Source organism: Tenrec ecaudatus, chromosome X (genome assembly GCF_050624435.1).
Source record: "Tenrec ecaudatus isolate mTenEca1 chromosome X, mTenEca1.hap1, whole genome shotgun sequence".
Lineage (NCBI taxonomy): Eukaryota > Metazoa > Chordata > Mammalia > Afrosoricida > Tenrecidae > Tenrec > Tenrec ecaudatus.
In genome coordinates this window covers 139,106,743-139,133,230 of record NC_134548.1, presented here as the reverse complement: position 1 = coordinate 139,133,230, position 26,488 = coordinate 139,106,743, and the positions used below count along the sequence as shown (strand labels likewise).

The window sequence follows — 26,488 nt, the reverse complement described above, 5'->3', positions numbered from 1 at the left end:
TGGCAATTATTGTTAAACTTCTGCTTAATTCTAGGCAGCTTTTGTAGGAGCGAGAAGAATCTCAAAATAAAACATATGCTCTAATTTTGAAATTTAAATACGCTAATAGGAGAAAAAGACAGATATGAATATTTATTTATTCACCACATTTTTGCTAATAACCTACTATGTATCAGACAGTTTTGCCTAAATTGGGGATGCAGTGATAGATAAGACAAACCTACTTTCCATATCCTCAGGGACTGATATCCTAATGAAGGAAGTTAAAGCTTGTGACAATTGATATGAGAAAAATGAAAGAGTGATATGTCAGTTACTGGAGGACTATTTGATCTAGAGCGGTTGAAAGAAGGCTCGCCCAGACAATGAAAATTACTGTTAGCCAGATACCTCAATGACAAGAAATCCATGTACTGATAACTCATGATGATCCCATGTACGATGGGATCAGGTTGTTGTGGTCCATAGCATTTTTCATTGGCTGATTTATTTTCCTAAGTAGATAGCTTGACTGTTCATCTTAGCTTATTTTACTCTGGAAACTTTTCTAAATCCTGTTCTGCATCACAGCAACATGCAAGCCTCCACAAACAGAAGGTGGTGTCTGCATTAACTCCTGGGTCCTCTGCACAGAAGAACAAAATCCTGCCACTGAACTCCCTCTTTCCCGTATCACTGCCATATGCAGCAGCTAATGCTACAACAAGCAAACATGTCTCAAGAGAAGAATGATCTTGGTGAGTACCAAACCCTGGATCTGAAAGCCATCAAACAGGAATGGACTATATTAGATTCTGGAGATGTATCCACAGCAAAAAAATTGTTCGACTTTGTAAGCCAGAGTCAGGAGGTTGGCTTTTATTCTAAAGATAATGGAACGTTCCTAAAGATCTTTAAGAATAATATCACGAATTACCTACTTGAGGTATCCATGTGATGGTTTGAGAACACAGCTTAGGATGGGGATTGGAAACACTGTTTAGGGAAGGCTGACCATGCGAAAGTGCGGAGCACATAACCAGGGAAGTACTACGTGTTTGGGGAGCAGTGGTGGCGTTGTCCCTTTTATGTGATTGACTGAGGGCACTGTGGAAATGGTGGTCACTGGAAATTTTGGGAACACCCCCCACCCGGCTCAGGGACTGTCCAATGGAAAGAGAGTCAGTACAACCATACATTTAGAACTGCTATACCCCCATCGTAGTGAAATGACAGGTTGTTTATCTGTTGGGTAGAGAACTGCACATGGAAAAAATGATCCAAGAAGTGTCCCCCTGGCACCAAATCCCATACTTAGGGCAAGTAGAGCTTAGTAGAATAGGAGCTCACACTGAAAAGCAACAACCCATGGGCTGTGGCCCAAGGTGGATTGTTACTTGCTTGCATAGACTCCTCATACTGACAGTGTCCACAGTGCTGTGTCATTGGGAAAATTGATGCCATCAGTGCAATTGCCTTATACCCCAGGGGGATGATTGACAATGTATGTTTTATTTATATGGGCTTTTGTTTTCCTGCCTTTAACTTTTTCTTTCCCTTTTCTCTTTGTTTGTTTACTTGCTGGTTGGTTTGTTACTGGTACTAATGTAGTTGGTCCATGGACAAGCAGATGGAATCTAGGCTCCTACAAAACTCTAGCCTCAACTCAAGAACAGTTTTGATAACATGGTCCAGTTCAATATTTGCCTTCATGAAATGATCACTAAAGATAAGGGTAATACAGCAAAGTGTGGTGAAGAGAGCAGATGATGCCAGGTTATCAATTGAAATAGTGTCTGGGGTCTTAAAAGTTTGTATTCAAGCAAGCAGTCAAACACAGTAAGCTAGGAGTCAACTATGACCACATGGAAGAAGAACACAAGCTTGTGTGATAAAATGACAATAACAAAATTCAAATATGCCTAAGAGAAAAATATCAGAGCTAAAATTTCCTGAAAATTGTGAACACACAATTTGTGGAAGGCTGTGGAGGGCAGTGGGAGCCCTAATCCATCTGCAGAGCATGTAGTCAGATTAAACCCCTGACAGATCCCCTCTAGTCACAGGGAATGATCTGGAACATTTTTTAAAAAAATCATATATAGATCATTGCAATCATTATTATGCTGGATCAAACTTGATACTTAACCAGTTGACCTCCTTCTAGACCCAACTTGAATTTGTTTTAGGTTCAAGGATCTTTTTTTCGTACCAAGACAAAATTTCCTTCCCTTGCTTTTTTAAAAAAATTAATGGTCTTTTTTCTTCCTTCTTCATTGCCAGTATTTTTATCTCTATATTATTATTGTTTTGGCCTTACCACCTGATTTCATTTTTGTTCTTTATTGTTTCAGTTGGGTTTGCCAGTGTGTGAATCACAGGAGTGGATGCACAGAGATAATAACTGATGCAAGGGTTTCTAGGGGACACAGAGTGGGGACTCTGAAGACAGGGAGGGTATGGGGATTTCGGGAGTAAACAATGATGGCAAGAGGGGGACAGAGCAATAGAACTTAATGCGATTACACAACACATTTTAAAGGTGATTTAACCATGGGGGAAAGGAGAAAGAAAATTTCCTGAAATTGATTGTGGTAATGATTGTACAATTTTTCTTGACATGAATGAATAATCGAGTTGTATGATATGGAATATGTGCCAATAAAAATTGTAAAGCAACAACAAATACCAAACTAGCTGCCATCAATTCAATGCTGACTAATAGCGACCACCTGTGAGTATATGAGACTGTTTACGGGAGTAGAAAGCCCAATCTTTCTCCCGTGAACCTGCATGGCTTCAAACTGTTGACTATGGAAATCACACCCCAACTCCTAATCACTACACCACCCCCGGGTTCCTTTATGTTGAACAGAACAACAAAAATACAAAAAGGCCAAACAAAAAGTTAAGACTATGTGTATATATCACTTCTCGGCCTTTTGGCTAAGATCAAGTGTGAAGACTATGTGTATGTGAAAATTAGTGATTCCCTTTGAGCGTGAGAAAGCACAAGGGAGAACTTACACAAATATACGAGCTTGTGAAATGTTTTGTCTTGTAAACATAATTCCTCCACTTTTTTGTTATATAAGAAAAAAACAAGCCCACTGCCACTGAATCGACTCCAAACTCATGGGAACATTGAAGAAGAGGTCAGAACTGTTCTTTGGGGTGTCTACGTCGAAAATTACAGAAGCACTCACCCTCTCACTCTTCTCAGAACAGCTGGTGGGTTCAAACCACTGAACTTGTAGTTAGCAGCCTAACGTCATCCCCCAGGAATCCTAATGTTTGCTAGATATACTTTTAAAAATATATTTAAATTTACAGTGACTTAAACCAAAGTTTAGCATTTCTTTTGTGATTTGGTGAACTTACAGTAGATTTTTACTATTTCCTTTTTAGCTCCTAGGAGTTCTTGGTGGTGTAAGGGTTACATTTGGGCAGCTAACTGCAAGGTTAACAGTTCAAAATCACTATCTGCTCCCTGGGGGGAAGATAAGGTTTTCTACTCCTGTGAAGATTTGCAGTCTTAGAAATGCACAGGGCAGTTTTTCAATGTCATATAGGGTGGCCATGATTCAGAAATAAGTGAGTTTAGTTTTGAATATTTATACCTGCAAATATTGTTTAGAAGCCCTGGTGCTAAACATAGTGGTTATGTATTGGGCTATGATACCTAGTGGTCAGTATGAGTCAGCACTAACTCAATGACAGTTAGATGTTCTGTTTTGTTTTGTTTTTGGTTGGAGTATAGCTTGCATTTTTTTTCACTAATTAGGGTGGATATTGTGGTTAATCACCAAGATGCCTCTATGGTAGTTACATAATCAGGTGTCAATTTGGAATTTGAGAGGATTAAGAGTGAAGGGGTGGAGTCTAATCTGTCAATCAGATCATAGCCAATGAGGCCTCTGTGTGGACCTAGCCTTCTACTGAGAATTCTGGGAAGTCCTGGATTTCCTCCTTGGGGAGAGGAGAGACTCTTTCTCCTGACTCACTCCGGGAGAGATGCTCTATTCTACTGACAAGACACGTGGCACTAAGCTGATCGACCCTATGTCCTGGGAACTGGAGGAGCCATGTAGAGACCCCTACCAGGGCTGAAATGCTTGCAACTTCACTGGGTTCAAAGACTTTCCAGCCACTGGCCTGCTATCTTCCTGCCATCACCATCATTGCATGTTTTCGTGAGTCTGAAGAGGACATATGGTTTAATATTGGACTGACATATTTGATCTGGACTGGGCTGGGATATTTTCCCAATATTCAGTTGCTCTTGCATAAACCTCTTTCTTATACACATATGAGTTTCTTTGGATTTCTTTCTCTAGTCAACCCAGAATAATACAGGCGCCCATCTGAAAAATGATGGAATTAATTCACCCAGTTACCGGGAGTATTAAAAAACAAATTTACACTCATTTATGGAGGAGTGGGGGCCATCCTAGCTCCAGAGCTCCCTGTGAGATGTGTTATCTAATGCAATTGCTTGGCCTTTCAACTCCTTCCTCCACTCATTCACATACGCTATACCTGAACGTCAAATCCCTTGCTCTCACTAACTCACAGATATTGTTTTTAAAGTTATTCTGCCCAAAAATATTTGCCTGCAAATATCCATTTGAGGGTCTGTTTTCAAGGAGGCACAATCTATAACCTATGTACTCTGAGAAACAATTCCATAATAATAAATAAAATTTAATTTTGGAAAATTATTAAAATAGATGCTTCATCTAAATCCCATATTAAAATGGTATATTTGTTAAAGAGAGACATTCCATAATTATAGAACATGCCTACATGTGTTTTCAAAGTAAATTGGTTCTCAATACTTTTCTACATTCCTACATGTCTATGTATTTCCCTGTATATATGAGTAAGGTTAAATTATTCTGAGTAGGTCAAAGACAATTATTTATCACTCATTAAATATCCCCAGTGATAGTGAACAATTGGCAAGCATGTGATTTGTTAAAACTGGTTATTATCCACAATAGAATATAGTACCTCCACCTGTAGCCAGAATTCACAAAGCTATTATTCATTACACTTAAGCATATTGGAGTGAAATAATTTAGAACAAAATTCCTTTCATTATAGTACAACATTCTTGAGGATGCACTTTGCACATTTCTACTAATATGTATTTAATCAATCCTTAAACATTTCTGCCCCCATTTATTATAACGTCAACAACCTGTGAGAAAGACAAAACGAATGAGAAATCTTGGTTGAATTTTTATCAGGTAGCCTGCCACTTGGAAATTTGATAGCTTACCTCAGGTGACATCTGTAAAGTGAAAGCAAAATTAATTATAAATCTTCACTTCTGGAAGGTAGGTAAACATGTCTTTTCTTATCTCGTCTCTTTGACAACCATCTGCCTTCTGTATATGAATGCTAATATAAGAGAATATTATTTATAACTAAATAATGTACATACCACATAAAGATATTTAATTACAATATACTGATAATGTTTACATATTTTGGGAATTATTTATTAATAGTAGAAAAATCTTGTTACTGACTGAAAATAAATGAGAGAATTTAAAAAAATTGTTCTTAATCTGCTTTTATTACCTATTTAATTATAGCTTAGCGGTATTTAAATACTTCAGAAGAATAAAGTGTTATTTCTTCACATTAGTTTAAAAAGATGTTTTTCAAAAATTACTTAAATATTATTTTCCAGTATAAAAAGAACTTTACATGTTTTCTGCTTATATAAATAATAGATTGCTATCATAAAATAGATTGAAATAGAATAAGTAATAAAGTAAAATTTCATTTGAATTCTAATTTTAAATGATTGCATATACTTCCATTATACAGTTATATTATGTTTTATTCAAATCCTCCTCAAATGAAAGACTTTAAGATTTTGTCAATTTTCATAAAGCATAAACAACATCATAAAAGTATAAATGGATAGAAAATGTGAGAGTTAGATTTTGTGTCAACTTCCCTTGGCCAGAAGTCTCAGTAGATTGACAGTTGAGGCCTCCTCCATGATATGACCTAATAAAATGTAATCAACTCCACCATGGGATCTACTGTGAGCAGCCAAGCAGTTGTGAATAGATTAGAATGGAATAAAAACTCATATTAAGGGTATGGACTTATTCATTTATTAGTGAACACTGTGAAGAAGCTACTCTGCTCTGTTAGGATCTGAATCCTGCTTCTGGCTCATCAACCTTAGGTTCTCTGGACTTGAGTAATGACGTGAACCTGGGAAGCATCAGAGCCTGCCATATATCTTATTTTTTGCACTCCTTCGACTTTACCAAACATTATATCCCTTTCCAGGGACTGCTCTACATCTCACCATCCTCACTTCTAAGGAACATTATGGCTGTACTTCGAAGAGAGATTTGCTTGTTCTTTTGTTTACAGTTCATAGTACTTTCAATATTCATGGCCAATACAATAATTCAAATGCATCAATTCTTCTTTGGTCTCCCTTATTCAATGTACAACATTCACAGGTATATGAGGCAATCGGAAATCTTATGGCTTGGATCTCTTCAACACTTAAAACATAACTTGTGAAGCAGATTTACCCAATGCAATAAGTCATTTAATTTTTTCCTTCCATGAACATTGAATGTGGATTCAAGGGAGAAGAAATCTTTAACAACTTCACTCTTTTCTTCATTTATCATTTTGTTACCTTTTGGTTAAAGTGTGAGAACTATTAGAAAAATATTTTGGATAAATAATAATCATTACATAAATAGTTACATGCACACCATGTCCATTGCCCTCTTATTCTCAACAGCAATAGAATTAAAACAACCTAAGTACACACTAATAAATGAGTACATAGAGCATGGTACATACATACAATATCATATTAGAGACTATGTCAAAGAATAATGGTGACTCTACAAAACACCTCATAGCATGCATGTACCTGGAGGACAATACGCTGAGGGAGAATAGTTGATAAAATAGGAAAAATATTTTATGAGACCATTATCATAAAAAGACAAGAAAAGACATAAAAAAGAACCATTTTGAGGGTAATTAGAGATCTGAGAGAAAGAGAAGAAAAGCCATTCACTAGAGTACACCTACTGCCAAAAAGTCAATTCCAATTTATAGCCGCCAGACAAAAAGGAAGATTAGTGAAGAGCTGATTATTTGAATTATAGTGTTGGCAAACATTATGGAAAGCTCTGTAAACTATGAGAAGAACCAACAAATCTACCTTCGACGAAATAGAGCCAGAATGCTCCTTAAAAGCAAGGATGGAGAGACTTTGTCTGAAGTACTTTAGACATGTTATGAGAAAAAAAATCCATCTCTCAAAGATATCAGCTTGGCAAAATAGAGGATCAGTCAAAAAAAATGGAAGACGCTAAGGAGATGGATTAACACAGTGGCTGAAACAGTGGTTCTAACATAACAACAATTTTGCAGATGATGAACAAAAACAGTGTTTCATTATTTTATAATTAGGGTCAAAAGAAGTGTAACCAACTTGATAGTAATGAGTTTCATTTGGTATTATGGGGTGGAAAAACAAACAAACAAAACAAGCTGAACAGATGTGAATGGGATTCATCTTCACTCCCATCAGGTTGCTTCCAACTCACAGTGACATTACAGGACAGAATAGAACTTCTCCTGTATGTTTCAGCACTGTAAATATTACAGAAGCAGAAAGTCTCATTTTTCTTCTGAGGACCAGCTGGTGGTTTTGACCCATTGACCTTGCAGGTAGCAAGCTATGATGTAACCCAATGCACAGCCAGCGTTCCTGGGAATTGTATGGTATTTACACACACACACACACACATACACACAATACACACACACACCACACATGCACACAAAAGAAGACTGGGGGGAAAAAGAATACTGACAATCAGTGCACTTGAATTATAGTGCTTGGGAAGAATATTGAAGATACCATGGACTGGCAAAAGGACACCCAAAATCAAGAGATGTATGCTGTTTTTTAAAAAACATCATTGAGATGAGGACATGAGCAGACACATTGTCATAGTGACAAACCAGTCTGCCTTAAACCACAAATCAGCCCTTTTTTGTCACACACTGTTACACAATCTTTTCAGAACCTCTTAAGAGAAAGCTTGATTAATAGTCTGACCTGGTGGAACAAACTCCAAATGCCTTATGAGTCAAACTTTTCATCTGATCAAGAAGTTGACTAGCATCCAGAATGAGGTCTGTCATCAATTAGCATTTCACCTTTTTTGAAACTAGAAAACCACTCATACACTTGAGTTTTTCTCATAATGTTTTCCTTATAAGGTGTGTTCAACATCACAACAGTTTCTATGGCATTATTCCCAAGCAGGGAACAGAATTTCACTGTCACACATTGTTCTTTTAATTAGGCCATCACAAAAACTGAGGTTCAAGCGAAACTGCTTTTACCAAAAAAAAAAAAATTACTGTGACCAGAGTAAATCTTTCCAGACAACACCACTGGGTTCACTAACTCAAATGGAGTTGTTTCATGCTTCCCATAGCAGGAAAAATGTAACAAAAGCTGCTCTGCCAAGCACAATTCCAGATTTTTTTTGGGGGGATGCCCCCTAGTACACCAAGAATGCTCCTTACAGACAAGTATGGAGAGACCTCCTCTCAGGTACTTCAGACATATTGCCAGGAGAGACCATTCGCTGGAGAAGGACATCATACTTAGTAAAGTAAAAGGGGTAGTGCAAATGAGGAAGGCCTTTGCCAAGATTGATTGGCACAGTGGTTGAAACAATGATCTCAAACTTAATAACTATTATGAGGATGGCACTGGACCTGGTAGAGTTTTTTTTTCTGTTGTGCATAAAGTCGCTATGAGACCGAACAAAAACAAAACACTTATATTTGTATTTATCTGCATACATATGTCAAAGGTTATTTTTATATATGTTTATTTTTATGAGTTGCAAATAAGGAGCTTAAACACGACCCTGGAAAAATGGAATTGAATGATAATAAAATTCATCCAAGACCTTTCTGTAAACCCTTCATATAATAGAGCGTACAGGAGACAACATTTTGAAAACTTATTTGCAACAAGCAAACACCTTGAGGAATGTGTCCCTGAGTTTTTATACATAGACTTACCATGTTAGGAACATGTATCTCAACTGTCATAGCAGAGTCCATGGAGAAAATGTTCTACATTCTACTTTGGTGAGCAGTGACTGGTGTTAGCAAAGAAGAGTGACCTAAAACATCAGGCATGAGTGGTAATAATTAATCAATAGACTAATGGAACAAGCACTCTTCAGCCTCCTGAAACCAGAAGAAAGAGATGGTGTTGTGCCACTCATCATTCTGATTTGGATCACAATAATATGTCCTGCATAGAATGGAAGAAAATGTAGAATACAACTAAAAATTATAAAAACAAAGGGTCTGGCTTATGGGAAAGCACAGCTATGGATGCAGATATTCTACATCTTCTTTCTACAACAAAGAGTTGAAAAAAAGGGAGAGAAAACAAAGTCCTGAAATTCTGAATCTCACATATAGGAGAGATGACTGAGCCAGACTTCCCCTAGGGAAAACAGAACAGGAAGTGTAAGAAGAAAAAAGCACTCTGAGAAACACTGTGGGTGGGGCGCATGGGGGGGGGCACAGAAATGTCTTGAACATCCTGACAGAAAATAATCATTCAAGAACAGGAAGTAACCCCAAATAGAACTGATCCTAAAACAAAATCACAATGACGTAGCATAATCAGTTTCCAATATCAAAGAAAAGGAAAGAATCCTGAGAGCAACTCAGGAAAGAAGAAAAATTGCCTGTAATATGAAACCAATAAGAATGTATGCTCCACAAAATTCTCCATAATGTATGAGAGGAAAATACGGAACTTTCCAGACAAGGAGAAATTAAAAGAGTTTGTCAAAATATGACTATCCATAACTAAATATGCCTCTGCCAAATCAAACAAACAAACCACTTGATTTAGGGAGGTAGGTTTACTGACTCAAGCAGCTTGAGTGGAATGCCTCTGACTGGAGGCTTTCAACAGAGTAGTATGCCCCTCTGGGTATTTATGAGATGACCTGAAAAAACTTTGTAACATGTCCTTATAAACAAATGTCACTGTCATGACAACTTGTGAACTTCTTTAATACACCTTATAATCGTGAATTTTGACTGTGAGTTCTGTGTAGCCATTGAAATGGACATTAGATTTAGAGATTAAGTAGCAAAGACTAATGAAAATACACAACAAACCGATATGACCAGCATGTAGTACCAACAAAAAGCCAAAGAACCAGGAAATAGACAGTAAAATAAGATACTAACTGTCTTTCTTAGGGCTCTGAGAAGAATAGAATTAGATACACAAACACACAAATTGACAAGTTTAAAATCTGTAGGTAAGGTGGCAGGTTAAAAAAAAAAGTTCGGGAGTCACTCAAAAAGTTATGCATAGAGTTTCAATGGGTGTAGTTAGGTTCTGACCAAATTGCGACCCTAGTAAACTAGAAGGAAACACTGCCGTCCTCACAACTGTTCTCATGGTTGAGCTCATTGTTGCAGCCACTGAGTCAATCCGGCTCATGGAGGGTCTGCCTTTCTTTTGCTACCAGTCTACTTTACCAAGCACAATGTCCTCCCGGGACTGGTTTCCATAAGGTAAGCAAATTCAAAAAAAAAAAAAAAAACGAAGAAGAGGAAAAAGAAAAGTCAGCCAAATAGTAAGGTATTCATAAGTAGATGATACAAATACTAGTCACTCATGAATGAGCTCAAAAACAGCTGATACTGTTAGAACTGTGCCTTCACTTTAAAGACAGGGCAGAACCCCTCTGTAAGGCTTCCTAACGTAATAAGCAGTTATTGCTGATGTCTTCACCGTTCTGAAGAATTGTAGTCCTCTCTGTCACCAGAAAACCTAGACTCGCTTGATGTTTTCAACTTGGACAGAGGAAAGATTTGCATGTTAAGTATGCGTGGATGGAGAGCAGGAGCACATGGACTGTCTCTCCGGGGGAGTCACAAAGCAGAAATTCAGAAGAGTCTCCATGGTACTGGACCCAGATTCCACGACAGCTTCCTTAGAGGTAAATAAGAATAAGTTTCCACGTACCTTTTGGCCTCTTTGGATAAGTCATGACAAATTTACATAATTTTTATCTTTAGCTCTTGGGCGAAAGCTTGAAGATATTAGACATTCCCGGCAAAATTCTTTATTACCTTAAGCCTGGTCATCCTGATCTTCTGGCTCTCTGGTCATAGATGTAGACATTCAGTTATTACATATTTTTCTTCTCAATTCCTGTGTCCAGATCTATAGCTACATCTATTTTATTGAAGTAAACCTTACATTCTGATGTGTGTTCATCTTTAGAGATGATTAGAGATACGTGCCTTCTCCAGACAGATATGTTAGCAACACATTATAAAGCTGTACTTAATCCATAAATACATTAGGGATCTGAAAAGGGCTGGCCTCAAACAAAGCCCAGGTTGCTATGATTTATGAGGTCTATGCCCCGATTGATACATCTTTTCACCCTACATGGTTTAGTTTTTCTGAGTAGAACCCCTATGTGGTGGAGTTTATCTGACACCCCCTCCTCCATATTCCATAGCTGAATCAACCGGGCTATGTGAAATTAAGATTATGGAATAGCCAGTCCATAAAACCAAAAATGATCAGATTTATAAACCTGGTAGAGACTATAGTCCTTAGATACACTTCAAACCTGGACTGTCCTTATTCCCATAGAACAATTCCCTGCAAAACAATAGATAGACTGTTGAAAAGGACAAACTGATCTCTCTTGGAAGAAATACAGCCAGAGTGCTCCTTACAGCCAAGGATATATGATTTTGCCTCACAGACTTTTGGTGTGTTGTCAGAGAAACGAGTACCTGGAGAAGAACTTCAGACTTGGGAAAGTATAGAGGTAGAGGGAAAGAGGGAGGCCCTCAAAGAGATGGGTTGGCACACTGACTGCAACAGTGGGCTCAAGCATAGCAACCATTGCGGGGAGAGTGCAAAAGTGGACAGTGTTTCTTTCTGTTGTGCATAAGGTTGTTAGGGGTTGCAACTGACTCGGTGGCATACTCTCCTTGAGGAAATGTGTCAGGGGATGCTGTTGTAGTTGGGAAACAGGCCAGGGAAGGGACATTGAGGTTTCTGCTGTCCTTGAGAGCTATTGTTCTCAATATCCAGCAGAGTCAGCATGGACTGCGTAGGAGTGAGTTTGGTTGGTGGGACTGGAAATGGGAGTGCCATGGAAGGAGACTTCCACAACAGCCATGCGTTTCTGTGCCAACAGCTTGGTCTTTGGAGGAGAGAATGCTCAGAGGACCAAAGGGACCATAAGCCAGCCAACTCCAACAAGAGCTACAAGCTTGAACTGATAAGGTTCTAAAGTACACTACGGGCATTGTTCTAACAGGGACAGAGATATGGGTCAGCCTCAATGTGGCATAAAGTTCTATTGTCTTTTGTACACAGGAGTCATCTTCGCTGTATTCATCTCTTACCAGGCTCTTTCTCTTCTGATAACACCATCAAACAAGAAGTAGATGGTACAACTTGAGCTATGTATTTCACACCATACCTGAATTGTCTCTGGGGTACCACTATGTTTGCCCATAGAGTTTTAATCATGATTGAGTTTCCTGCTACATTATTAGGCAAAAAGATATTTTAGGTAAAAATTAAAACATGGGTAATTTTACCAGTAAATATTCAGAAATCTTTCTCTAACATGCCATTATTTCATAAGCAAGGTGAGTTATAGTTAATTAATACGGCCCTTCTAGCCTTATTACTTATATATTCTAATTCTGGATTTATATTCCTATGGCTATAATCCCATTTTGGGGAGCATTCTCTATGGACAGGAAGAGGGTGGGATGAAGTTGGTTTTTTTTACCGGAATAGAGAGTGTGAACCTTGTCAAACCTTTTGTTTGCTGGGAGCCCTCTTCAAGACCTCCCCTTAGGTTTTTTTATCTTGTTAGGTGCCAACAAGTAGGTTGTAGCTCATAGGAACACGACGTACAACAGAATGAAACTCAGCCCAGTCCTGAGCCATCCTCAATGCTGTTCCTATGCTTGAGCCCAATGTTGCAGGCAATGTGTGTAGCCATTTCATTCATTTCCTCGAGGACCTTTTTTTTTTTTTCTGCTGCCCCTCCATGTCACCAAACGTGGAGTTCTTCTGCAGTGACAGGTCTCTCCTGACAACATACCCTAAGTAAGACAGTCTTATGTCCTTACCTCTAAGGAGCACTCTGGCTGTTCTTCTTCCAAGACAGATTGATTTGCAAAATTATCAGTCCATGATACTTTCAATATTCTTTTCCAGCACTACAATTCAAATGCCTTGATTCCTCTTTGGTCTTCCTTATTCAATGTCCAACTCTCACATGCATATGAAGCAATGGAAAAAAGCCATGGCTTGGGTCAAGCTCATCTTATTCTACAAAGAATTATCATTGCTTTTCCAAACTCTAAAGAATTCTTGTGCTTCAACAGATTTCTTAATGAACACATCTTTTGAATTATTGACTGTTGCTTCCATGAGCATTGTATTGTGGAGCCAAGAAAGACAAAATCTTTGATAACTTCAATCTTTCTCCATTTGTCATGATGTTACCTATTGGTCCAGTTGTGCTGATTTGGGGTTTCTTTGCATTGAGCTATAATCCATATTGAAGGTTACAATATTTGTCAGCAAGTGTTTCACTTTCAGGAAGCAAGGTTATATCATCTGCATATCACAGACAGTTAATAAGCATCCTCTGATCCTGCTGCCATATTCTTCTTCACATAATTCAGATTTAATGATGATTTTCTCCACAAACACTTTTCACAAGTCTGGTGAGAGGATTCAAATCTGACTCATAACTTTCCTGATTTTAAATTATGCAGCAATGCCTTGTTCTGTCCACACAACTTCCTCCTGATCCCTGTACATATTATACATGAGCAAAATGAAAGTTTCTGGAATTCCCATTCCCTCCAGGTTATCCATAGTTTGTTTTGGTCTAAACAGTTGATTGCGTTGCAGGGTCAATAAAGCAAAAGGAAACCACTTACTAGTATTTTCTGCATTCAGCCAAGAACCATCTGACTTCAACAATTATATCCCTTGTGCTACATCCTTTTTCTGAATCCAACCTGAACCTCTAGAAGCTTCCTGTGCTGCTGCAAGAGTTGTGGGGTGATGCTTAGCAAAAGTTTACTTGTATATGACATTATCGATGCTGTTCTAAAATTTGAGCAGTCTGTTGGGTAACCTTTCTTAGGAATGTGTACAAATATGGATTTATTCCAGTCAGCTGGCCATTTGTCTGTCATACTGTGATGGCTTGTGTGTCACTGTGATGCTGGAAGCTTGTCACTAGTATTTCAAATGCCAGCAGTGTCAACCAAAGTGAACAGGTTTCAGCTGAGCTTCCAGGCTAAGAACAGACAACGAAGAAGGAATCAGCTCTCCACTTCAGAGAAAAGAGCCAGCAACATCTATATAGGACCAAAACATTGTCAGATTCTGAAGACGTAATCAATGGAGGCAGAACATTGTCAAAAATAGTGTCGAGGATGGGTCCCTCAGGTCTCAGGGTCCTCAAAATGTGACTTGGGAGATTTCTTGGAGTGGAGTTGACCATGGTAATATGAATCACTGAATGATTTGGGATCTTCTGCTGATGTGACAGGACTTAAGGTAAGGAAAATAGCTGCAAAAATCTGCTAATTATTGGAACTTGAAATGTGCAAATTAAGAACTAGAAAAATTGGAAGCATTAACAAATGAAATGGCATGCATAAAGATCAATAGGCATTAGCGAGCTGATGTGGAGTGGTATTGGCCATTTTGCATGAGAAAATCATAGAATTTACTATGCCAGGAATAAGAATCAAGAGGAATGACCTGGCATTCACTTCCAAAAATGACATTTCAAAATCAATCTTGAAATACAATGCTGTCTGTCAAAGGATTATATCTATCTACCTTCAAGTGAATCCAATCAATGAAATAATGATTCAAACTTTTGCACCAACCACAAAAGATAGTGATGGAGGAATTGAAAAATTCTACCATTGATTTCAATTGAGAATTGATCAAATATGCAATCAAAATGAATTGATAGTTATTGGTGATGGGAATGCAAAACTTGGAAATAAAGGGGAAGGAATAGTAGTTGGAAAATATTGACTTGGTGATATAAACAAAGCTGGAGATCACATAATAGAATTTTGCAAAATAAAGGACTTAATAATAGCTGATACCTTTTTACAGCAACACAAAAGGCGACTATGCACATGGACTTCCACAGATAGTGTACCCAGAAATCAAGCTGACTACACCTGTGGGGAGAGATGACTGAGAAGCATGTTATCAGCAACTAAAACCAGGCCTGGGGCTGATTCTGGAACAGATCACCAATTTCAGGATACGGCTGAAGAAAATTAAAACAGGTCCATATGAGTGAAAATATGACCTTGAGTCTATCACAGCTGAATATGGAGACTATCTCAAGAACAGTTGGCTGCATTGAACACTAATAACAGAAGACCTAATGAGCCGTGTAAGGACATTTAGAACATCATTCATGAAGAAAAAAAAGATCTTAGGTGAATGGGTATATTGGATGATGTAAGTCATGGCTAACAATAATAATAATTCATAATGTATAGCATAACAATAAGGGCTGGGTGGATGGAGGAGAGAGGGTATAAAGGGGATCTGATATCAAGAAGCTCAATGAGAATGAAAATTTTTTTAAACTGATGGTGGCAACAATTGTATAAGCATTCTTGATCTAATTGAATTATGAATCATTACATCTGTAAGAGCTCCCAATAAAATTTTTTAAAGGAGTAATGAGAGAAAAGATCAAAGTGGCTATCAGAAGAGACTCTGAAAATGGCTCTTAATCATAGATTTTCGATAAAGCAAATGGAAGAAATGATGAACTCAAAGAGCTGACTAGAAAATTTCAAAGGAAATAAAAATAAATAACACAATAAAGAAAATTTCAAAGGACAGCTCAAAAAGATTAAACAAAATACTATGATGACATGTTCTAAGACCTAGAGTTAGAATACTTGGCCCACCTTAGTATGCTTTGTTTCATTGAGGGCATCTTTGCCTTTACCTTAGTAGAGGGTGTGACTTAAGGCATCTCATCTGACTGAGCTATGGTCAAAATAAGAAAACCCACTTTGACTTTTGGTCATTTTAGGCTTCTGGCTCTGGGCTTTGCATCTGACTTGCTTCTTACAAACCTTCAGACGTTGCACTGAATAGCACCCACCATTTCGTCACAGTTTTATGATTTTGTATGGGATGTTACAGGGACATAGGAAAGAGTGGCAGAATTAAGAAGCAGAACAGTATCTTGGACAAGTTGCACATATGGGATATCTATAATCTCAAACTCCTTGGGACTGTTACTGTTTTTAGGGGCTATCAACTTGGTTCTGACTCATATTGGCCCTACATACAAGAAAAGGAAACATCACCTCATGCTTCACCACCAGCACAATTGTTCTTATGTTGGAGCCCATTGTTTAAACCACTGTGTCATTCCATCTCGTCGAAGGTTTTCTTCATTGCCTCTGTACTTTAACTTGCATGCTGCCCTTCTCCAACGACAGGCCTCTCTTGGCAGCATGTCAAAATACATGAAACTTTCTTGCTCTCCTTGCCTCTAAGGAACATCCTAGCTGTTACTTCTTCCAAGAAAGATTTGCCTTTTCTTTGGGCAGTCCACGGCACTTGCAATATTCTTCAGAGCACATTAATTCAAGCACATTGACCCTTCTGGTTTTTGTATTCAATGGCTGGCTTCCACATGCATATGAAGCAATTTAAAATACTCCTCAAAGTAATCACCCTGCTTTTCAATATCCCACAGAGGTCATCAGCAGCAGATTTACCCAATGCAAAGCATCGTTTGATATCTTGACTGTGACTTCAATGAATATTGACGGTGGATCCAAGCAAGACAACTTCAATCTTTTCTCTATTTATTATGATGCTACCCATTGGTCCAGTTATGAGGATTTGGGTCTTCTTTATATTGAATTGTAATCTATACTGGAGGCTTCAATCCTTGATCTTCAAGTCCTCCTCAGTTTCAGAGAGCAATACTGTGTCATCTGACTATAGCTGGTTATTAATAAAACTTCTGCCAATCTTGATGCTGCAGTTTTCATCATATAATCCTGCTTCTCTGATTATTTGCTCAGCATACAAATTGAATAAGTATGATGAAAAGATACAATCCTGACATACACCTTTCCTGATTTTAAATCACTCAGTATTTCCTGGATCTGTTTGCATAACTGCCTCTTGATCATAGTACAGGTTCCTTGTGGGGACAATTAAGTGTTCAGGGATTCCCATTCTGAAAGCTAGCCATATGTTGTTACGATCCACAAAGTCTAATGTCTTTGCATAGTCAATAAAACAAAGTAAACATCTTTCTGGTATTTTCTGCTTTGAGCCAATATCCCTTTGAAATCAGCAATGACACCCTTGTTCCTCACTGTCTTCTGTATTTGGTCTTACCGTCTGGCAGCTCCCAGTCAATATACTGCTGCAAAAATTTTTTGGATGATCTTGTAATACCAAGTAGTTCTTGTTGGTACAGTGACTCTATGTAATCTTCCCATTTTCTTCTGATGCTTCCTGAAGCACTCAGTATTTTGCCCAATGAATCAATATCTCAAGGCAAGACTTGGATTTTTTTGTGTTCAGTTCATTCAGTTTTAGTTTTGCAGGGCATGTTCTTCCTTTTTAGTTTTCTAAATCTAGGTCTTTGTAGATTTTGTGGTAGTATTTGACTTTCTCTTCTGGAGATGCCATTTCTGTTCAGTTCTTTGACTTCATCATTTCTTTTATTTGCCTTATCTACTCTATGATTAAGAGCAAATTTCAAAGTCTCTTCTGACATCCATTTCCATCTTTTCATCTATTCCTGTTTTTTGAATGATCTTGTGTTGTCTTCATTTATGGTCGTTTTGATGTCCTCCCACAGCTCATTAGGACTTCTGTCATTACTGTTAGATGCCTAAAATCTGTTCCTGTGATGTTCTCCAAATTCAGGTTGGATAGACTTTAGGTCATATAATGGATCTATTTTAATTTTCTTCAATATCACCTTCAATTTACATATGAGCAGCAATTGGTTATTTGTTCCATAGTCAGCTCCCGATCCTGATTTAGCTGCCAATATTTCATTTCTTCATAGTTTCTTCCCACAGATGTTGTCAGTTTGATATCTGTGTATCCCATCTGTAGATGTCAGTATGTATGTTTTCATTTTGTTAAAATATATCTGCAAAATTAGTTGGTCTGGCAAAATTCTATCATGCTAACTCTAATGTGGTTTCTATTGCCAAGACCATATTTTCCAACTTCTGTTCCTTCCTTTTTGATTCTAACATTTGCATTCCAGTCAGCAATAAGTATCCAATAATTATCAGAGCATCTTGAGTGAATTTTAAAGTGAAGACATTGGAATAATTTTTCAGTTTCTTCATGACTAGGCTTTGTGGTTGATGCATAAATTTGAATAAATGATTGGACAGAATTGTACTTTAAGATAGATTTTGAAATGTCATTTTTGACAGTGCATGCAATGCCATTCCTGAATGATTTTTGCCATTCAAGCATAGTCAACCATGTGATTTTCTGATTCAAATTGGTCAACACCAATCCATTTCAGCTGATTAATGCCTAGAATACTGATATTTATGTGATCTATTTTATTTTTGAAGTCTTCTAATTTTTCCAAGATTCATAATTTGGACATCCTAAATTCCAATTTCCATCGATTTTGCAGCTTATTTTTCTCATTTTGAGGTTTGCCCCATCAGTGAATGAAGATTCAGAAGGCTTATCTCACACAGACCAAAGCTTATAAATTTCATTCACTTCACCATGGTCAATTCTACTTTGAAAAGCAACACCTTGTCAGACATATTTGTAGTGTCTTCCAACTTGGGGCCCATCTCCTGGCACTTTTTCTAGCAATATTCCCCTTCCAGTCACCAGGCCTTCAGTATCTGATAATATTTTGATATCATGCATAAGATATTCAACTATAAATTCCTCTGAAGTTGGTAGCCAATTATTTATTTATAGTCTGTTCTTAGTCTATTAGCTCCCCTGAAACCTGTTCACTTTGCATGACCCTACTAACATCTGAAATACCAGTGACATAGCTTCCAGCATGACAGCAAAATACAAGTGACCAACCACAAGACAACAATTGACAGAAAAGTGGTGGCCCTTGGGACATATCTGTTATCTTTAAAATAAATTTCTACCACAATAGCAACCAAGTTCCTGATGCAATTATTGGATATGCCAGGGCCCTGATAAAAGTCAAAATATTTGCTATTTGGTACTTATCAATTAACACTAGTAAATTAAACAACACTATTTGTGACTCTATCTAACTGTCTCATCATGTGACTACTATTCCTCTACCACTTGGCTATCAGGGTCAACTTTGTTAAATAACCTTTTTAAAAACAAAACAAAAATTAAGTATCAGAAACATACTTTGAGAAATTTATACTCCCCATTTTCCGTTCAGTATTTTAATCAGAAGAATGATAACAAAATAGGGTTGACCTGGAAGTGTTGAACATTTGGAATATCTTTAATTTCTAGCTCCTTGGGACTAATCTGAAAACAGTTATTTTAAAAGAAATTGCTATCTCACAAGACTCAACTGAATTGGATATAGATGGAGTGTAGGCTCTTGATGCTTGAGTATGCAAAGCAGGAATCTTCCAGGCCAAAGCAGTTATGATCAATTTAAATGTCCCAATAGTAGGGTAACATTGTCTTCAAATGGAGTCTGACTCATATCAAGCCTATCAGGCAGGGTAGAATTGCCCTGTGAGTTTCGGAGACTATAACTCTTGATGGGAGTAGAAAGTCTCATCTTTATCCTGTGGAGGTGCTAGTGACTTTGAATATCTGACCTCTGTGTTAGGACTTCATTGTGTAACACACTATGCCACCAGGTCTCCTCAATAGAAGACAAAGCTCTATAAACCCAGAGGCAAGAGAAGAGTTACAGGAAATTCTCACCACCTTTCATAATCAAAGCTTTTTTGTAAGCTGAAATTCCCCAAGTCACACATCCATATTATCTGTCAGAAAGAAAGATGGAACTTATTCTCTTAAGAACAACTCACTACATATTAAAAAAGAGCGAGACCCTTAGTTTCCATTTTAGTGGGAATTTGTACTCTAACAGATGTGGCTGAAGCATCCTGCAGGGATCATGAGGGCCAATTCATCCAATCGAATGTATGCTAACTTATCTCTTCAATATATGTTAACCTAACTCAACACCATGTGAGATCCACATGGTTGGCAGTTGGAAACCAACAGCAGTTCCAAAGGAAGAAAAATGGCTTTCTGCCCCCCTCTCCTGAACAGTTACGTAAACAGTTATGTTACAAAAATGTAAACATTTACAGTCTCAGAAATCCACAGTGTGCCACTATGAGTCAGAATTGGCTGGACAGCAATAAGTTTGTTCTTCAAGTTTGGGTTTTGCTCACTGCAGGTGTAAACCCTCAAAGTCCCCAGCCGGCAGGTCACTGAAACTAGCTGGGCCACCTGCTTGCACACTGAGCCACACATATTCCTTTCTTAAGTATTAAATGAACAACCTCCTGATAGAATTGTGTCTTTTTTTTAAGTTTCATTGGCACATAATTTACATATCATCCAAGTCAACCATTTATTCAATCAATCATAGCAAGGGGAATTGTACAGTCATTTTACCACATCAATTTTAGAAATACCTCCCCCATGGTTAAATTACCTTTAAAATGAGTTGCACAATCACAATCAGTTCTAATCCTCTCTCCTACCTCCTGCCTTCATTTTTTATTCCCTCAAATCCCTTCCCGTCACTATCACCCAACTCTGCATCCCCTAACAACCCTTTGTATCAGTTATTATCACTATGCACCCACTCCTCCTGTGCTTTCGAAACTGGGAAACCAAACGGAAACAATATGAAATCAATTCAAAATAAGGTGCTAAGGATAAAATAATAATAATAATAATATAAAGATAAAACTAAAAATAATGCCCCCTCCCCCCAGAAGGATTTATTTCAAATGACGACATTGATTCTGCAGCTCCAAGAGAGGGACATATCTGATCGGAGCACACGGGAGCAGACCTGACCAGAAAACACTTCTAAAGGCCATCCAAAAGTCCATGAACTAACTACAAGTTTTTCATTCTTGTTGTTGTGTTTCGTTTTGTTGTCATTGCCTGTTGTTGTTTTCTTTTCATTTGTTCCTTGGTTTTGCTCTGTCTTGTTTTTGTGCATGTTATATTATCTCTGAAGGTCTGTCTAAATAAGATAGGCTGGATAAACAAGCTGGAGGAGAAAATAACCGAACTGACATTTCCGGGGGGACATGGGAGAGGGGTAGATGGGGGGAAAGGAAGTCATCGTGTTAACAAACCCAGGGACAAGGGAGCAACAAGTGATCAAAATCAGTGGTGAAGAGGGTATAGGAGGCTTGATAGAGTGTGATCAAGGGTAATGAAACCGAGAGGAATTACTGAAACCCAAATGAAGCCTGAGCATGGTAGTGGGACAAGAGGAAAGTCAAAGGAAATAGAGGGAAGAACTAGAAGGCAAAGGGCATATATACAGGTATAAATAAAGGCATGTACATATGTATATATATATATATATATTCGGATGGGGAAATAGATCTATGTGCATATATTTATAGGTTAAGTATTAAGGTAGCAGATAGACATTGGGCCTCCATTAAAATACTCCCTCAATGCAAGAATACTTGGTTCTATTAAACTGGCATTTCATGTTGCTCACCTTCCCAACTGCATCAATAGCAACCATAAGTCAACCAGCAACCAAACAAACAGAACACACACATACACACACGAACACACACGAAAAAAAGAAAGAGAAAGAATTAAAAACAAAAGGAAACAAAAATGAAGCTACAAACAGGAAAGCACAAACCCATACAAATAAAGAAGTACAGCATTGCCAATCATCCCCCTGGGAATAAGTCGATTGCACTATTGACATTATCAATTTTCTCAATTTCCCAACACTTCAGATACTGTTGGTATGAGGAGTCTATGCAAGTACAGTTCCACCTTGAGTCACAACCCGAGTTTTGGTCCTACACAGTTTGATCTCTCATCTAATTGGTTTCTGTTGACTTTTAGTATGGGAGGTGTTGCTGGGGGAACCTTCCTGTATCAATTCTTACAAGTGTAGATCTCTGCTCAACAGGTCACAACCTGTTTTGTCACTGCAAGGGAGAAGTCCCAAATCTAGGGCTTCCTCTCATAAAAATACCACATTAAAATGGTGGTAGCTTTTGCCACAAATAAATCTTAGAAGGCAGGGAAGGCAGGAAAAAATGGAAACGGTGGATACAGGGAGGATGTGGGAAGCATGCTGCAAATTGTAGGGATTGCCATTGAGGTCACGAAACAAGATGGGTAGGACATTGTTAAATGGAAAATGATTCTGCTTTCTAAATTTTCTCCCAAAACACAATTTAAAAAATTAAAATTAAAACCAGGTATCTTTTAATATATTTGCCCAAAGTTATGGATCCTTTGATTTCTCGATTGCTGTTTTCATGAACACTGGTTGGGGATCCAAATAAAGTGAAACCCCTCACAACTTCAATCTTGTCTTGATTTACCATGATGGTGCTAATTAACCCAGTTTAGAGATTTTTTGTTTTCTTTATGCTGATTTATAGTCCATGCTACAGCATTTGATCTCCATCAGTGAAAGCTCCATGTCCTCTTCTCCATCAGCAAGATTTTGTCATCTGCATATCACAGGTTGTTACTGAGTTTTCCTCCAATCTAGAACTTTATGTAATTCAAATCTCAGAATGTGTTCTTTCTGCATCCTATTTCTTTCTCTCAGTGTCTAGTACCAATAAGATTATTTCTATTCTTTCTTGCTTTCTGACATCAATAGTTTGGTCAATTTCATTAAGTACTATACTGTTATTTGAATAGATCAAAAGGTATTTATCTTTCTCTGCCAATGTATTCTCTTCCAATGGTACATTAAAGTTGTTTTATTAAGCTTTTAAACAAGCAAACATTTAAATAAACTTAAAATATTTAGGATATTCTCTATATACATAGGTTTTCACACAGTGAACTCACCTTGATTTCTAGTACATAGTTAATTATACAGGTAGTATTTTTAAAGGTATAATTGTAATCATGCAATATTTACTCTTCTGTGTCTGGCTTACTTTACAGTGCATTATTTGTTGCTGTATAAATTTATAGCTTGATCATTTCATTTAGCATATGTCCTTCTATTTTATTTATACTTTAAAGACAATCTTTCCTTTACGGATATTTCCCATCTTTTTTTCTTCTCAGAATCTGCTTTTCAGCTCTTTTCAGTAGGCTTTATAAGCATTCAAGCAATTTCAATAGCCTCTGAATAATCTCATTGGGATAATTCTTGTTTTTTCTGTGTGAAATACTATCACTCTCATCTCTTTACAGAAAACACAGTACACATTTCCCCCCTCCTAAATCTGCTATGTTAACAGAAGCCAGCATCTAGGAAGGTTGCAGTTAATCAAATAATTTGGGTACAAGAAAATGCTATGTATATGAACCATTTATTTTTATGCACTCTCAAATAAAATGTGTGCTTTCACTTTATTAATCAATTTCCACCTGCAATATACCAGTTATTAACCCATAAGTAGCATAAATCCACCACCTGGCCCTCAAAATTGTCTTCTACTTTATACTAGAAACACCTTTTTTGCATCATTTTGCCTCCTTTGATATGAGCCCAAGGAATTCAGGAGCTTATTCTATATCCTAAATTCCATAGAAAATCTAAAGTTTTCAGCCTTCCAGTTCTATCAACATACTTGTGCAAGTGTTTTATTAACATAGTTTTAAAAGGTTTAATTTTATATAGAAAGTAGACAATATGATTATAATAAACATACCATGAAGCTTATAAACTTAAATTACATAATTAAAAATTAATTTGAAACTCTATTTGAAATTTAGGTGTTATTTTGATAAGTTTCCCTGTCAAACAAAGGAATGTTCTTAACCTTTGTATAATTAAAGTAATGAAACTGCTGTGGATTATTTTGAATATTGGATTGCCTCATATAGTCTGAGAACACTCTTTTGTACCTTATTAGTAAACCAAAATCTAAGAATAAAGCTCTTCTACAAGGTTCCTGGAAAATAGCATCATGTTGTCTAATTGAGATCCGGACCGCACCTTGTCAAATCCAAGTATTTCAAGTCTGCTAGAGTGAGTTTTAGTTCAGGCTAAATTACACTATCGATTTAGTAATTTGATTTTAATTAGTTATATTCACTTAATTGTTTCTAGGTCTGTCTTGACATTTAAAAATGGGGTTGTAGAAATTTATTTCACTCTTTGAAGGTTTTAGTATGTCTTTTCTTTTTAAATTCATCACTTCTCCTCTGAAACTTTGTGTAGAAGCTTTAGTCCAATGAATCTCTTGCAATTGATTTTCACATGTAGGTTTATTTTAAAGAGTGAGTGCTTTCAACTAAGTTCCTTAGTCACAGACATAAAATCTGTCTTGCATAGAATGTGACAATAGTTTTATGTCAATTGTGTATGGTAATTCACTTTCTAGAATTTAAAAAGGAACTTAAAATAAGGCTGCAGTATTTGCATTAACTTTCTGCTTCATAGAATATTAATATCACCATTATCAACATTCGTGTTAATATGTGTCAAATGCTGAACACTAAATTAAAAAATTAACTTTTAGCCTAATATTTTATACTATTTCACATTGTCCCTAACACCTATTTTAACTTTATTTTGTCCACTGACAGAACAACAAATGCCACATGATACAGCTTTCTTCCTTGTGTCTTAGATTTGATAGCCTTGTGTCATATTTTACCCAGATTTTGAACACCTTTGGTCATTATACTCTGCAGGTAGCATTTTGGCAGAGCAGAGGATGACCAATGGAAACACACACTTATCAAAGCCTGTTCTCTGGAAATGTGTTCAATAGTAAAATGATTTTGAAAAGCATTTGATTAAATCAAGTAAAGTAGACTTCTGCAGGACAGTTTAGGGCCTTCGTTCTGATAACATATCAATCTCATTGACTGAGTGGGAATAATAATATCCATACTGTAGCTTAGAAACTAATTTAGTACTTTACCTCTAAGGGATAGTAAATTGTTTCTACATTAAATATAGTGGAATTGTGCAAATATGTGCCACCTGAAGCTAACAATAAATCATAGTTATTCACGCTAGAGAGTTAGCAAAGAACTAGGAAGTCCCTTAAGACGATTGACACAGTGGCTGCAACAATGTGCTCAAACATAATAATTGTGGGGAAGGCACAGTACTGGGCAGTGTTTCCTTCTGTTTTACAGGGTCTCTATGAGCTGGGACTTACTTGAGGCATCTAACAGGTTTAATATTACTATTTCTCTTTTATTAGCTCATTGTCATAATTTTCATTTGCTCAAACTCTAAGTTTATAGAGAATTGAAAATTTATTAATTTGGTTATTATTTAAGCTTGAAAATTCAGGTAAAATACAATATCTCTGTGAGTCCTTTTAGGTAAGGAAAATATTCAGAAATGATTTAAACTAACCTGAGTACAATTCACCTGGACATTTTAAGTCTGGCAATAGATCAGGTGTTTAAACATTATCATTACCTAATTTTAAGGCTGCTTGAGAGCTTGTTCTCCTGAATTTGCTTATTTTCAACTAACTTTGCTGCCCATTAGACCTAGTTATATCAAGTGACACATTAGCTATATTAGGTAGGTAGCCCACTGAGCTCTAACACTCAAGGATATTTCCATCATTGAACCCTAAAGACTATTTTTCATTTGTGAACATATTTTTATGCCCATAAAACCTCCAGGTGACATTCATAATGTTGTACTTACTGTCTTAGTTAAAAAATAATGCTCATAATCCAATGATCAGTATGGCTTGTGGAAAAGTATCTAGTCAGACAGTTTGTTTCAAAATTTTATTTTAATAACGTAATCTTAATAATAAATTCATTGACATAGATATGTATGCATATTAATTAGAATAATAAAACCATAATTTTGATACTTTAATAAAAATACCTTTCATAACAATATTTTTGAAAACCTAAACTAACAAATAAAAATATTATGGTTTCATAAGTAAGTAAATTGCAAAACTCTTCTTCAAAATCTGTCTAAATTTTTAATTTCTGCTAATGATGAGTATTGAAAGACAGAGTAATGTGTGTTTTCCTTATTGTTTTCAAAATATGTGTGCATTCTCCCACTTCCTTTTATTTTTTTGTCTCACTTCCTTTTAAAGCCACCATAATTTATATATACAAAAGGTCTTCAAAAATTTTATGCAAAAATTCCATTATCTTTTACCTCCATTTACACAAGCTTTTTGAAGCTACCTCACACATGAAATCATT

The 26,488-nt window shown here is 36.9% G+C and overlaps 1 protein-coding gene across 1 annotated transcript in view; it reads left to right on the top strand.

Annotated features, from left to right (window-relative positions):
* Positions 1-712: 712 nt before the first annotated feature.
* The window catches only part of LOC142433745 (DDB1- and CUL4-associated factor 12-like protein 2), a 55,575-nt gene continuing 29,799 nt past the window's right edge, over positions 713-26,488 (top strand). Inside the window, exon 1 of the mRNA XM_075538457.1 lies at positions 713-925. Coding sequence (XP_075394572.1) covers positions 713-925 — 213 coding nt within the window. The remainder of the gene's footprint in view (positions 926-26,488) is intronic.